We start from the raw sequence: 13,295 nt of genomic DNA, 5'->3' as shown, positions 1-13,295 counted from the left end.
AACCTTTAACAACTATAAAACAACATTTATTAGCATCAATTATTTTTAATGTAACAAAGAATGCAGACTACAATTCACAACATTGTAATGAAAAAGATGAAATCATTTAAGAACAAAATTAAAAATTTTTAATAAACACATATTCAGATACCTTAAAAGGAAGCATAACACAACATTTAATTGAGAAATTCCAAAAGAATTTTTTTTAATTTTTCTTTTCCTTATTATTTTTCCTAAGAATATAAAATATACATATAGATATCGAGAAATATAAAATCGATTGAAATAAACGCAAACTTATGTATATAAACTTACATGACCACAAACAACAGTCTTATTTTATTTAACTTTTCATATTAAATACATAAATAAAATTTTATTCTCATTATTCTTTCTACAAAAAATAATCTTAATCTATAAATAAGAAAATGAACTGAACTTACTAAAAAAGCCATCAGCTACTTTTAACTGCTCTAGAAAATAAAACAATACTTGCTTAAAATGTTCTAAAAAAGACTAACGACAAACCTGAAACAGTTTACTGAAAAAGAAACATTTTACTAAAAAAAATATTTTACCAGTCATTTTAGTTTTAACTTCTAAAAAATGAATACAGGCTATAAAAATTAGAAAAATAAAAACAACCAACAATAAAGAAACGATTATTTAAATTTTAATTTAAACAGTGAACAATATCAACTCTTCTTAAAAATAAAACTATATCAGCTCCTCTTTGCTTGCTGACCTTACTCGAAAGACCGCATGGAATATAGAACCGCGCTCAAAAAAGTCTAGACACTACTTAAAAACAAAGAATTAATGTATTTTACAGAATACAGAACCGTAATTAAAATACAAACATTAGGCGTAACTATGCGCACTATTCATTAGCGTATTATATATATATATATATATATATATATATATATATATATATATATATATATATATATTATATATATATATATATATATATATATATATATATACTACTGTGATCAAAAAGTAAGGTGAATTTTTAATTTAAACTTCCGGCCTTATTCGAATCGTCAAATCTTTTTTAATTTTAAGTTGGTAGGAATGTCATTAACATTTGCGCCAAATTACATGTCAAACTCATAATTATTTTTTTTTGTTTACGCTTGTTTCTGAAGTACCTAAAGTGCATTCGGCGATTTTCACGATGTCTAATTTTGTTGAGCAAAGAAGTGCTATTAAATTTTGTTTGCGGAATGATATTTCTTCTGCTGAAACGTATCGAATGTTGCAAAAGGCCTTCGGTGAAGAGGCTATGTCTCAAAAAAATGTTTACAAGTGGTACAAAGACTTCAAAGAAGGCCGAGAACGTGTTGATGACTTGGAACGCTCCGGACGACCATCGACTTCGATTGATGATCGCCACATCAGCAAAATCAAAGAATTGGTGCTTGCAAATTGTCGGTTAACCATTCGAGACCTTGTTGACATGGTTGGAATATCATTTGGGTCGGTGCAAGCGATTTTGAAGGATCATTTGGGCGTCGGAAGACTCAAATCACGTTAGGTGCCGAAATTTCTCAATTTCTTTGAAAAAGAGCGTCGCGTTAAAACGTGTGAAGCAATGCTTTCTGACTATCAAGACGTTTACAAACAAATTATTACTGGCGATGAGATTTGGGTTTACGCATACGACCCTGAAACAACCGACCAATCGAGTGAATACCGTGAAAAAGGCGAGCCGAGACTGAAGCAACCACGTAAAAGTCGCTCAAAAATCAAGGTCATGTTGACTGTTTTCTTTGATTATTGTGGTGTCGTGCACTACGAATTCCTTCCAACTGGCCAAACTGTCAACAAGGAATATTATTTAAGCGTTATGCGACGTTTGCGTGAAGCTATTGGCAAAAAAGACCGGAATTATGGGCCAATAACTCTTGGATTTTGCACCACGATAATGCGCCTTCGCACACAGCACTGGTTCTTCGTGAGTTTTTCGCCAAAAACTCTACCCATGTTGCTCCACAACCACCGTATTCGCCCGACTTAGCACCGTGTGACTTCTGGCTGTTCCCAAAGCTCAAGAGACCACTCCGGGGAAATCATTTTGAGTCCATTGAAGAGATCCAACGTGAATCGGCACGCGCATTGAAGGCTATCCCTACCGAGGACTTTTCAGCATGCTTCGAAGACTGGAAAAAACGTTGGCAAAAGTGCATTGGGGCCGGGGGGGGGATTATTTTGAGGGGGACGATACAGATTTGGAAGAATAAATAAAGATTTTTCATTTTATAAAAAAATTCACCTTACTTTTTGATCACAGTAGTATATGTTTATATATTGCAGGTTCTCTTACGCAGATGAAAAACGTTTGGATCCCGTGGGGCACACAGTTTTTTATGAGTTGCTTGACAAACCTAAAAAAAGATCAGTGTAACGTTTGCGCTGAAATTCGCGAAATACACACCTGACTATGTTCTTCTATCTAGTTATAAAGATCACTGGTATTTAAAAACGCATGCTCAAAATAGTAAAGATTTCGATAAAAAAAAACGTTGCCCTTTATGAATTAGTTTTAACAACGGATTGCCAGCAAACTCTTTGATGCCCAGTTTTATTTGCCGATGCTTTGTATTATAAAAAAAAAGATCAAAATTCACAATCAAACTATGTATAACCTTCACACAAAATAGGTAACCAATTATTTATTGGATGAAACCGAAGAGGGGCTGGAAAGTGGTGTGTTTGTTTTGATATTATTTTATCCCTTATTAGAATATAAAGAAAAATTCCAAATTTAAATAAAGTAACAATATATTCTGACGGCTGTTCCTTTCAAAATCGTTGTACTGCAATAGCAAATTTTCTTTTTAAAACAATTTAATAATTAAACAGAAATATTTGAAAAAAGGACATACACATATGGAAGGAAACAGTGAACACGCTACTATTGAACGAAATCTGAAATGTAGAGCCATACACGAGCCTCGTGACTACATTGCTTTCGTCGAAAATGCAAAAAATTATTTTCCAAAGTATAAAGTGAAGTTTCTCAAATATGATTTTTTTCCTTTATTAAATATTACACAGAAATCAGACCAAAGGTGATGCAACATTTACAAACATAAGACGCCTAATATACACTTTAGAGCCAAAAATATTTTATAAATTAAGTTACTCTTCAACTGAAGATCACAAACCTCTTTTGCAAAGTCTTAACATTAACACGTCAATTAAACTTATTGATACATATCAATCCAGAATTCTGATAGGAGAATCAAAACATAAAGACTTAATGAACCTTAAAACATGTGAGGAAAACTGCTTGGGAATTCAACGCCGATTTACCTTATAACCCCAAAATAACAACTTAAATGATTTCCCGCATAATATACATTTGATGTTATGTTATATTGAAAAAATATATTTATGGCAATACTTACAGTGCTAGATTTTTTATGACCGAAACAAATTTAAAAAAAAGTAGAAAAAGTTTAAAATGGAGTTTTCGAAATTTGATTTGTAAGGGATCAACCCTAAAACTATTCAAGATATAAAAAAAAATTCGATGGCTGAGAAATCTCTAATAGGAGTAAAAATACCTTTTCCCAAATCTCATCTAAATCTGACACTGTTAATTAGTGCATTAAATTAGTTTAGCATTATTTAAACTGTTTATTCAGCTTTGACTATTTTTGTCATCTTATGTAAAAATTATGTTTTTAGAAACGTTTAGGATTATTTTCAAAATCCAGGGGTCATTTCCATCCTACTTGAAAATTCTTTTTCTTTTACTTATATACTATATTATTGTATATTAATTTATTTTTAAATAAATAGAGTTTTTCTTTCTTAGTTTTAAACTATTTTTCATTTGCAAGTTGTTTATATAATACCGTTTCTATAACATTAAAATTTCTTTTTTTAACATTTAAGTTTGTATGTTGACAGAAAATATTTGTTTTAAAGTAGATAAAGTTTATGACTGAAAAAAAGTCATATATTTAAATTTATGAATTTAATTTTTAAAAGTATTTTATTTGCTTCAAGAGTAAGGTATTTGTGCATTTAAACATGGCGAGAATCCTTAGTCCGTAATGATCTGTAAGGAAAAGTTTAGAAATAAAAAAGATATAAAATATATACATTATATTAAAAGTTTTCTACATATATTTTCTGATAGCCAAACATTAGCATTACTTGCAAAGTAACTTGAACTCTTAATTTGTATTCCTCAGTCACAAGTTGAACAGTCACATTTTCCTGTTCTGCCCTGTTTTTACGAAACTGAAAATCCTAATTATACAATCTATTATATAATTTTTGCAAAGTATTTCTGTTTCTATCTTTTCGTCGCAAACTTAGTTATTTAGTATAAGTTTTTACTACATTTTTTTAAAATGATGAAGAGTTTTGTTGTATGTTGCATTAAGTAAGTGTTGCAACATAACTTTTGCATTTAATATATTAAATTTGCTGTAATACAAAATATATCACGTTTGAATTACGATCATTTCTTTAGACAATATCAGCAACTTTTAATAAGGATAGAGACTGCGGTGGGTCATGCCAAACATTGGACTGTGATTTTCCTTAAATTGAATCAAGTTGCATGACATAAACTTTTAATAAAGAGTGAACCACGCTAATAATAACAATTAAATGAAAGATGATAAATAACAACAATTCAAATAATTAATTGTTGTTGTATTATTTGTAAAAATGTAGAATGTTTGTACTATATTAACTAAATCTGTTATACATTGCTTACATGAACGTGTATGCAAACATCTAGCGTAAGTAAACTGCAAGTTAAGAAATGTTAAAATGTTATTTTCACTTTGTAACTTTTAAATGTGCAGTTAAAAAAATATTTAGATAGGCTGATGCTTTGAAAACATATTTGAACAATATTTTGCCTCAGTAAACTCGATATTTGATATTTTCAAAGTTTTGATGAATAAATTAGTAAAGCCACAGAACATATGGAATATGGATGAGACCGGAGTGCAGTTTGATCATCGCCCTGGGAAAATAATTGCCAAAAAAGGAGTAAAGTATTTACGTACTCCTACATCAGGTAATTAGTAAATAATAACTGTTATAGCTTGTGTCAATGTAACTCTTTTCCACCAAACTTTATAGCAAAAGGAAAAACAAATAGATCATTCAACAGCTTTCAAATTAAAAATGCACCAGTGGAAGCACATGGAGTGTTTCCAATAGTGGTTGGACTAAGAAGGGAGTTGCATTTCTCTAGTTTATCAAATCGTTTCTTTCAAAAATTGATTCTGAAAGACCTCAATTACTTAATTTAGAAGGTCATGACTCACACAACTTTGTAGAGTTATTAGATGTAGCTGTAGCAAACAAAATACATATTTTTGAATTGCCAGCTAACACTTCTAAGTGGCTTTAGCCTTGTGATCAAACAGTATTTGACCCACTCATGAAAGCTTCCAGAAAGGCATGTGAAAATTTGATTAGTAATTTTCCTGGGACACTAGTTTCAAGAGTAACTTTTTGTGGATTGATGAAACAGGTATGAAACGAATCTGTTACCCCAAATAATATTTCATCTGGTTTTCGAGCTTGTGGAATTTATCCATATAATCCAAATATAATTCCACCTGAAGCTTACGTACCTAATTCTTTATACATAGAACCCAATTATCAAAACAATGAAAACCTTTTAAATAATTAGGTGACCGATCTCAAGCATAAAATGACCATTGTGAAACAGCACAACACAATATTTATCAATTGAATCAATCAATTGAAGATGTTGACTTTTCTATTTCAACATCTTTAGCAACAAAGCATTCGATATAAAATTTTGACCATACATATGCCATTCCTAATCCATCCCCAGTAAAAAATAAAGTCACATGTAATATTAATACTCGAAATGCTGCCAAGAACAAAAAAGAAATAATAGGTTCAAGTGTCTATCAAATGTTTCTTCAGTTGAAATTTTTTCTGTTTAAAAGCACGTAATTTATAAAAGAAATTATGCCTAAATCTAACCGATTGCCAGAATTAGGTAAGAAGCGTCCAGAATTAAGTTTTTGCGGCCAGAAATAGTTCTTTTAGCTGGCATAGCTGGCAAAACTGATGCTTAAACATATACCAAATTTGATTTTGTTAAAAATATTTCTGAATTCTATCCATCCCTAAATATACTATTTATATACTGATTTATTTATTCATGTAACACTACATGAATTTCTATTTTTAAACAATAAGTACGATGTGGCCAGATATTAGTCAGTTTATCCTAAAGCCTCAATTTTTTTTGCGTATGTGACGTCGCTTTGTGACAAAAAAAACTAGAAAAACAAACTAGAAATAAGATTTTATTTAAATTTTCAAAGAAAATTCCTTATATTAAAGATATATGGAGTATATTTTTATGGGATATATTCTAGTAAAGACGAAAACTATTTATTTATCACTATTGTAATAAATACAAACTTTTACGAGTAAAATGATATATCTGTACCAGTTTTAAAACTTTTCTGTAATTTTATGCAACATAATTAAAAATAATCAAAAATTGTAAGATAAATACAATAGGAAACTTGACGCATAAAGATTTATTTTGCCAGAAACTGACGCCCATAGGCAAAATATTTTTGGCTTAACTTTTAGATTAGCGTTTAATATTATTCTTTAGGTTTTTATTTATAATCATAAGAATGAATTTTTTTTTACGACTTTATTTTAATGGTCAAAGATCTTCTTAGTTCCATTTGTATGGCGTTACGTACAAACGTCTGTAAGTGTAAACGCCTTTAGCATATATTGAGTTTGAGGGCACTATATGGAATAATCTCGTATATTATATCTATTAAATGAGAAAACTTTACAATTTTATTCTAAATTTTAGAAATCAGTTTTGCTAAATTATTATTTTTTTGCTATAAATATATAAGCAAAATTTTAAAACATTACGCTAAAAGTAAATCTTAAACCTCCCAAAACAACAATAATAACAGTGCACTTAAATACTGAGCTATCCACGGCAATCTTTCATTTGACTTACCAAGTAAATTTTTTAAGTTCGACTGTGTTTCATCTTTCCGTCTTATTTTTATAAGATTTTTCTTTTAATAACACAGCAAATACACACAAAGAAATATTAAGCAAAGATGAGTGACGAATTTGATATAAAATCTTATCCCTCTCATTAACAAATACAATCAATGTATAAGTGTGCTTTTATAAGCTTCAAAAAAAGTAGTAAAAACATAAATTAAAAGATGCCAGTGCATTACGATCCAGCTCTATAAATCCTCACTACAAGCATGTATTTGATACGAATGTTTAAAAACTCGTTTTTGCTGGAGTTTATGGAAATCTATTCGCTGCAGCAAAAAATAAAAAATTTCAACATTCAAAATAATCCACAACTTTTCGAAATATTTAGTATTGAACGTGCAGCTGCTATATTTGGTAAAAAGTGTTTGTTTCGATGTCATGAGAGTAATGATACAAGCATTATTATGCTAAGGTATGTTACAAATCAAAAATGTAATGCATTTAAAATAGAAGATAAAAAAAGTGTTTCTATAGATAAAGGACGACTTCTTATCCCGTTATTCGTAAAGACAGACTTAACTTGTGTTTATGTATCATGCGGTGGTCCTGATCCAGAAACGGACAGTGTACCAGAGTATGTAAGTGACTTTTATCTAGACTAAATTAAGGATGTTGATATCACTTTTCTGGAATTCAATTGTGCATTAGGAAAACACTCTCTTGTAAAGAATACAGACTGGATGTTATTCCTTAAAACCAAGTGGAAGAGAATGATTACATCTGTTCACGTGGTATTTTTTACAAAGTAAAATCAGTTTGAGATGATGTTGATAATCCTTTAACTCATGAAATTGTAAGATTTACTACTTATGCTATTAAAAATTGTTAATAATTAACCATTAACTATTGCAAAAGTTCCTAAGTTGCAAGGATGCATTTGTGAAAGTCTGTTTGAGTTTGTCAGTGTATAGAAACTGATTTCTATTGTTTCGGATAAAATAGATTTCGAAGACATTGGAACTCTAATCATAAAGTTCTAGAATGCTTGTTTCAATAGTTTACGATTTATGATTATTCATACTTCAATTTGTTTAGATACAGAATAGTATGTATAGAATAAACATATATATATATATATATATATATATATATATATATATATATATATATATATATATATATATATTTATTAGTAGTAGAAAATCAATTAACAAAAAGTTTTTCCATTTAACACTGTGTTTCATCAACAAAGATTCATCAGAAATGGATGATCAACTTAATAAAACTTCAGTTTATACCAAAAATTAAATTACAGGAATGTGCAAATGTCTTAACTACTGTAAATTTTCACACATTTGTGGAATTTGCTGACACTATTATAAAAAGAATTCTTTAGAAATGATTACTTATGCTATTTTTTTAAAAATGTTCTTTTAAAAAGGGTAGTTAATGTAAATATTATTTGAACTCATTTATTTTTATAGTTTTTTAGGAGAAACTTATTTTCGTGCCTACATTTAGAAATTAATTCCGATCTTTTGTTTAATAAGCATTCTTGATTTGCATGTGTAATTATTTCAAATTTTTCTTGTAGGCATAGTATGCATTTTTTGGAAATATTGTTATATGCAGGCGCTGTTTTAAGGATAGAACAATTCAGTATAAAATCATCAATATTTTTTTCTTTTAATTCCCATATATATTTTGACAGCATGGTGTTGAATACTTTTTATTCTTGAAAGATTGCTTATGATTGGCAAAACGTTTTTTCCATTCACCCTCTGTTATGCCAATATATTGTTTATCAGGTACATTCTTAGAGGAAACAACACATTTATATACCACATTTTTTGATAAACAACTTCCACTCATTGGACAATTGATTTTTTGTTTACAATTTTCTGTAGTTTTTTCATTTAGGATTTCTTTTTTGTTTAACAAAGCCTTATTTTGACCTTTTATAATTCTTTCCATATTTTTTGTGCAACTGTAGCTAACTTTAATTGTATTTCGATTAAAAATTTTATGTAATTTATTAGATCGCGGGAAATGCTTATCGACCAATTTTAAAAACACTTTTCCTATGTTAGTAGAAACATTTTTGCTATATGGGGGGTTGAACCAAATTACATTTCTAGTTCTATTTCGTTTTTTTGTATTCTTTTTTTCAGGGTCAAATTTTAGTTCAAAATTTTCAAAACCACTTTTTTTTAGGGCATCTTCAAATATTCGTTTAGAGGAATTGAATACATTTTCATTTGAGGAGTTTTAGTTTAGTCTGTTATTAATTGAAATCAGGATTTGTTTTAGAACTTGGGGTGGATGGTTAGAGTTAATGTTAATATATAATAGTTCATCGTTTGGTTTTTTGAAAGGCTCATATGACTTTTCAGAGAGGTTAAATGTGACATCGAAAAAATTCAAAATTTTTAAATTTATGTTTATTTCGATTTGAGAGCCAATATTTTTAAAAATTTTTATAATATCTTTTCTAATTTTGTCAAAAATCAATTGTCCAATGAGTGGAAGTTGTTTATCAAAAAATGTGGTATATAAATGTGTTGTTTCCTCTAAGAATGTACCTGATAAACAATATATTGGCATAACAGAGGGTGAATGGAAAAAACGTTTTGCCAATCATAAGCAATCTTTCAAGAATAAAAAGTATTCAACACCATGCTGTCAAAATATATATGGGAATTAAAAGAAAAAAATATTGATGATTTTATACTGAATTGTTCTATCCTTAAAACAGCGCCTGCATATAACAATATTTCCAAAAAATGCATACTATGCCTACAAGAAAAATTTGAAATAATTACACATGCAAATCAAGAATGCTTATTAAACAAAAGATCGGAATTAATTTTTAAATGTAGGCACGAAAATAAGTTTCTCCTAAAAAACTATAAAAATAAATGAGTTCAAATAATATTTACATTAACTACCCTTTTTAAAAAAACATTTTAAAAAAATAGCATAAGTAATCATTTCTAAAGAATTCTTTTTATAATAGTGTCAGCAAATTCCACAAATGTGTGAAAATTTACAGTAGTTAAGACATTTGCACATTCCTGTAATTTAATTTTTGGTATAAACTGAAGTTTTATTAATTTGATAATCCATTTCTGATGAATCTTTGTTGATGAAACACAGTGTTACATGGAAAAAATTTTTGTAAAGTGATTTTCTACTACTAATATATATATATATATATATATATATATATATATATATATATATATATATATATATATATATATATATATATATATATATATATATATATGTATATATATATATATATATATATATATATATGTATATATATATATATATATATGTATATATACATATATATATATATATATATATATATATATATATATATATATATATATATATATATATTAGGGATATTTCTATTTTTAAAAGACTATTCCCATTTTATTATTTTAAAGATTTTTTTGCCAAAATCAAGAAAATGAAAATGTCAAATGACACCCTAAAGTCACTCAATGACATCGTGGATATCATATATCTCCAAAAATATTTTTCTCTCAAAGTACTATGGTTGTATCATTAAAGTAATGCTTGTATCATTAATGTCATGACATCGAAACAAACATTGTTTTACAAATATGGCAGCTGCGTGTTCAATACTAAATATTTTGAAAAGTGGTGTGGAGTTTTTTGAACTACAAGTTGAGTCCTCAATAAAGCAAATTTTATAGATAAAAAAAAATTGTTTTAAGTAAAAATCAAATATTTATTGTCTATTGCAAAAAAAAAACTAATATTTCATACAGAAATAAAATAGGCGTTTTTTGAGACACTTTTTAATTGTTATATCTATTATCTTCTTTTAAAAGGTTAAATATATTTAATTATTTTCGCTATTATATAGTACCCACCAGGTCACTGTGGGTCTTAAGGTGTGCCTTTTTGTGGGATTTTAGACTTTTTTGTAATATTTTTTGTATATTTTAATTTATAAATAAATAACACTATAATATACTTATAATATTATACATCCCAGCGGGCACACGACGTTGGAATAACGTTGAATTAACGTTGATTGACGCTGATCGACGTTGATTAACGTTATTTCAACGTCGTGTGCCCGCTGGGATATAATATACAGATGTATAACATAAATATGAATAAAAATATTTTCTTGTTAATATTTATCCCCATGTTACAATAAGAAGAAAAAATGTATGCTATAATAAATATAATAACATCTTAATATATATAAACTAAATAAATTAAGCATAACTAAATTATAAATATAACACCTTAATGGTTGTCATTAAGATGTTATATCAATATTCAATGATAATATCACACCATAATGCATATAATTTAAATATATTAAGGTCCTACCTTATGAAATTATATTACTTATATAACAAAATAATTTGATAATGTCATACTAAAATATAACAATATTATTATATTATACGATGTTATATTAATTTATAATAATTTAACATCTTGAATATTAATATATTAGTAAGTTAATAAAATTTCAAATTATTATGATGCATTTATATTTGTGGTAATATTAACACAAATATAAATGCATCATGATAATTTAATACCTTATTAACTTAATAAGATCCTAATAATTAAGATATTAAAGTGAGCAATAAACATATATATTATAATGTCTATGTTTATTGCTAACTTTATTATAATATATACAATTAACATACATAAATTGTATATATCATACCAAGATTCTATATCGGTCCGACAATTTAGCTATATATGAATAATTATGTAAGCTTGCTATCTGGGTTGAGATTGTTATTAAAAAACCCGGCGAATTTAGTTTCCAGCTCAAAAACCACATAATCGCTGTAATAACAGATGGATCATCAGAAATGAAATAAATTGGATGATTGATGGGTATTTGTTATAAAATTTGTCATAGTCATTACATAAATCTGGTTGTCGTAGATGTTTTAAATGCTAAGTATACAGATTTAGTAGAACTTGACGACAAATTATTTGAAGAAAAACTAGATAATTTTTCAATAAGTGATCAGGAATGTGGTGACGATGAGAAAGATTTTATATAAAGCGAAGGACAAAGTTGGCAAAATCGAACTTGTTCAAGATTTTTTATCATCATTAAAAAATTAGAAAAAACAGCTCGTTTTTTTAGAAAATCACCTGAAAGAAATAATTTTCTGCAAAGAGAGTGTTAAGAAAAAATGAGAAAAGAAAAAGTCATTTTGTTCAACTCGGTCAAAGCTTTTGACCGAATTGCCCCGAACAGGGCAAAAGAGCAGTGGGATCATCATCTAGGAGCCCCTAGTATGAGAATAATATTTTGTCGAATTAAATGCTTTGATTCTTTAGTAAAGAAAGCAATTAATAAAAACTAATTTAGGATAAGCACTTCAATGAAACTCTTTCTCATTGATGGGATTTCAAAAATAAATCTAATAAAAAAACTTGGTGCCATAAATCTTTAAGGAAAACTTAACAAATCTTGACGTAAAATAGGCGTTATTAAGCCAAATATAAACTGTCATAACTTAGGAACCAGTTATCTTAATTTAAAAAACGAACTCATTCTGAAAACGTCTATATTATCCGCGTAATTTGTTATTAATTATAGGTAACGATAAAAACAATAGTAAAATAGTAAAAGGAACCACAAGTTTTTTTAATTTAAATTGTAATGTTGCAGTGTCAATGAAATGTAAAAAGTACGAACTTGTGCCAGTAAAGTATTTTGTGCTAAATGCAGTTGCAAAGCTGGGGCGGAGTACTATTGTAAAGGTGTAGCGGAAATTTATATTTGCACTAATTTCTGACAATAACTTTAGATTCCATATTTGTAAATGTCGTAGTTGCTGTGTTAGATTAAGACATCGAGCCGTTGTTGTAATTTAGTTGAATTTTGGTTAGGACGCAAGCTGACTAAAATGCAACGTCGACATAACGGTGTTATTCTAACGTTGTCTATCAAACATTGGAGCAACGTCGGAAAAACGTTATCATCTAAAGTCTTGAATGTTAACATTAAAACGACGTCGGAACAAAGTTGATTGTTTAACGTAAAACCAACGTTGCTCTAATTAACGTTAGAACGACTTTTTTTATGTTTTCACTTTTGACATCAAAGCAACGTCAGCATTCCAACGTAAACAACATGATTTTACAAAACAAAAAAACTTTTGCATTTTAAAATGGTTGAAAAACCGTAATCGAAAAAAATATTATTTTTAATCTGTTTTTTGGCGCTATAATCTGTAATACTA

General features: G+C 28.0%; 1 protein-coding gene across 1 annotated transcript; it reads left to right on the top strand.

Moving 5' to 3' along the window:
- Nucleotides 1-1,183: 1,183 nt before the first annotated feature.
- On the top strand, nucleotides 1,184-1,543 carry LOC136087094 (protein GVQW3-like). The gene has a single exon (XM_065809600.1). The coding sequence runs from the start codon at nucleotides 1,184-1,186 to the stop codon at nucleotides 1,541-1,543; it is 360 nt and encodes a 119-aa protein (XP_065665672.1).
- Nucleotides 1,544-13,295: the final 11,752 nt, after the last annotated feature.

Source organism: Hydra vulgaris, chromosome 11 (assembly GCF_038396675.1).
Source record: "Hydra vulgaris chromosome 11, alternate assembly HydraT2T_AEP".
Taxonomy (NCBI): domain Eukaryota; kingdom Metazoa; phylum Cnidaria; class Hydrozoa; order Anthoathecata; family Hydridae; genus Hydra; species Hydra vulgaris.
Note: the sequence above shows the minus strand (reverse complement) of the source record. Positions and strands in the feature narration are given on the sequence as shown.

What these genes read in the sequence shown, in the direction of transcription:
- LOC136087094 (XM_065809600.1), top strand. Translation starts at nt 1,184, where the DNA reads ATGTCTAATTTTGTTGAGCAAAGAAGTGCTATTAAATTTTGTTTGCGG.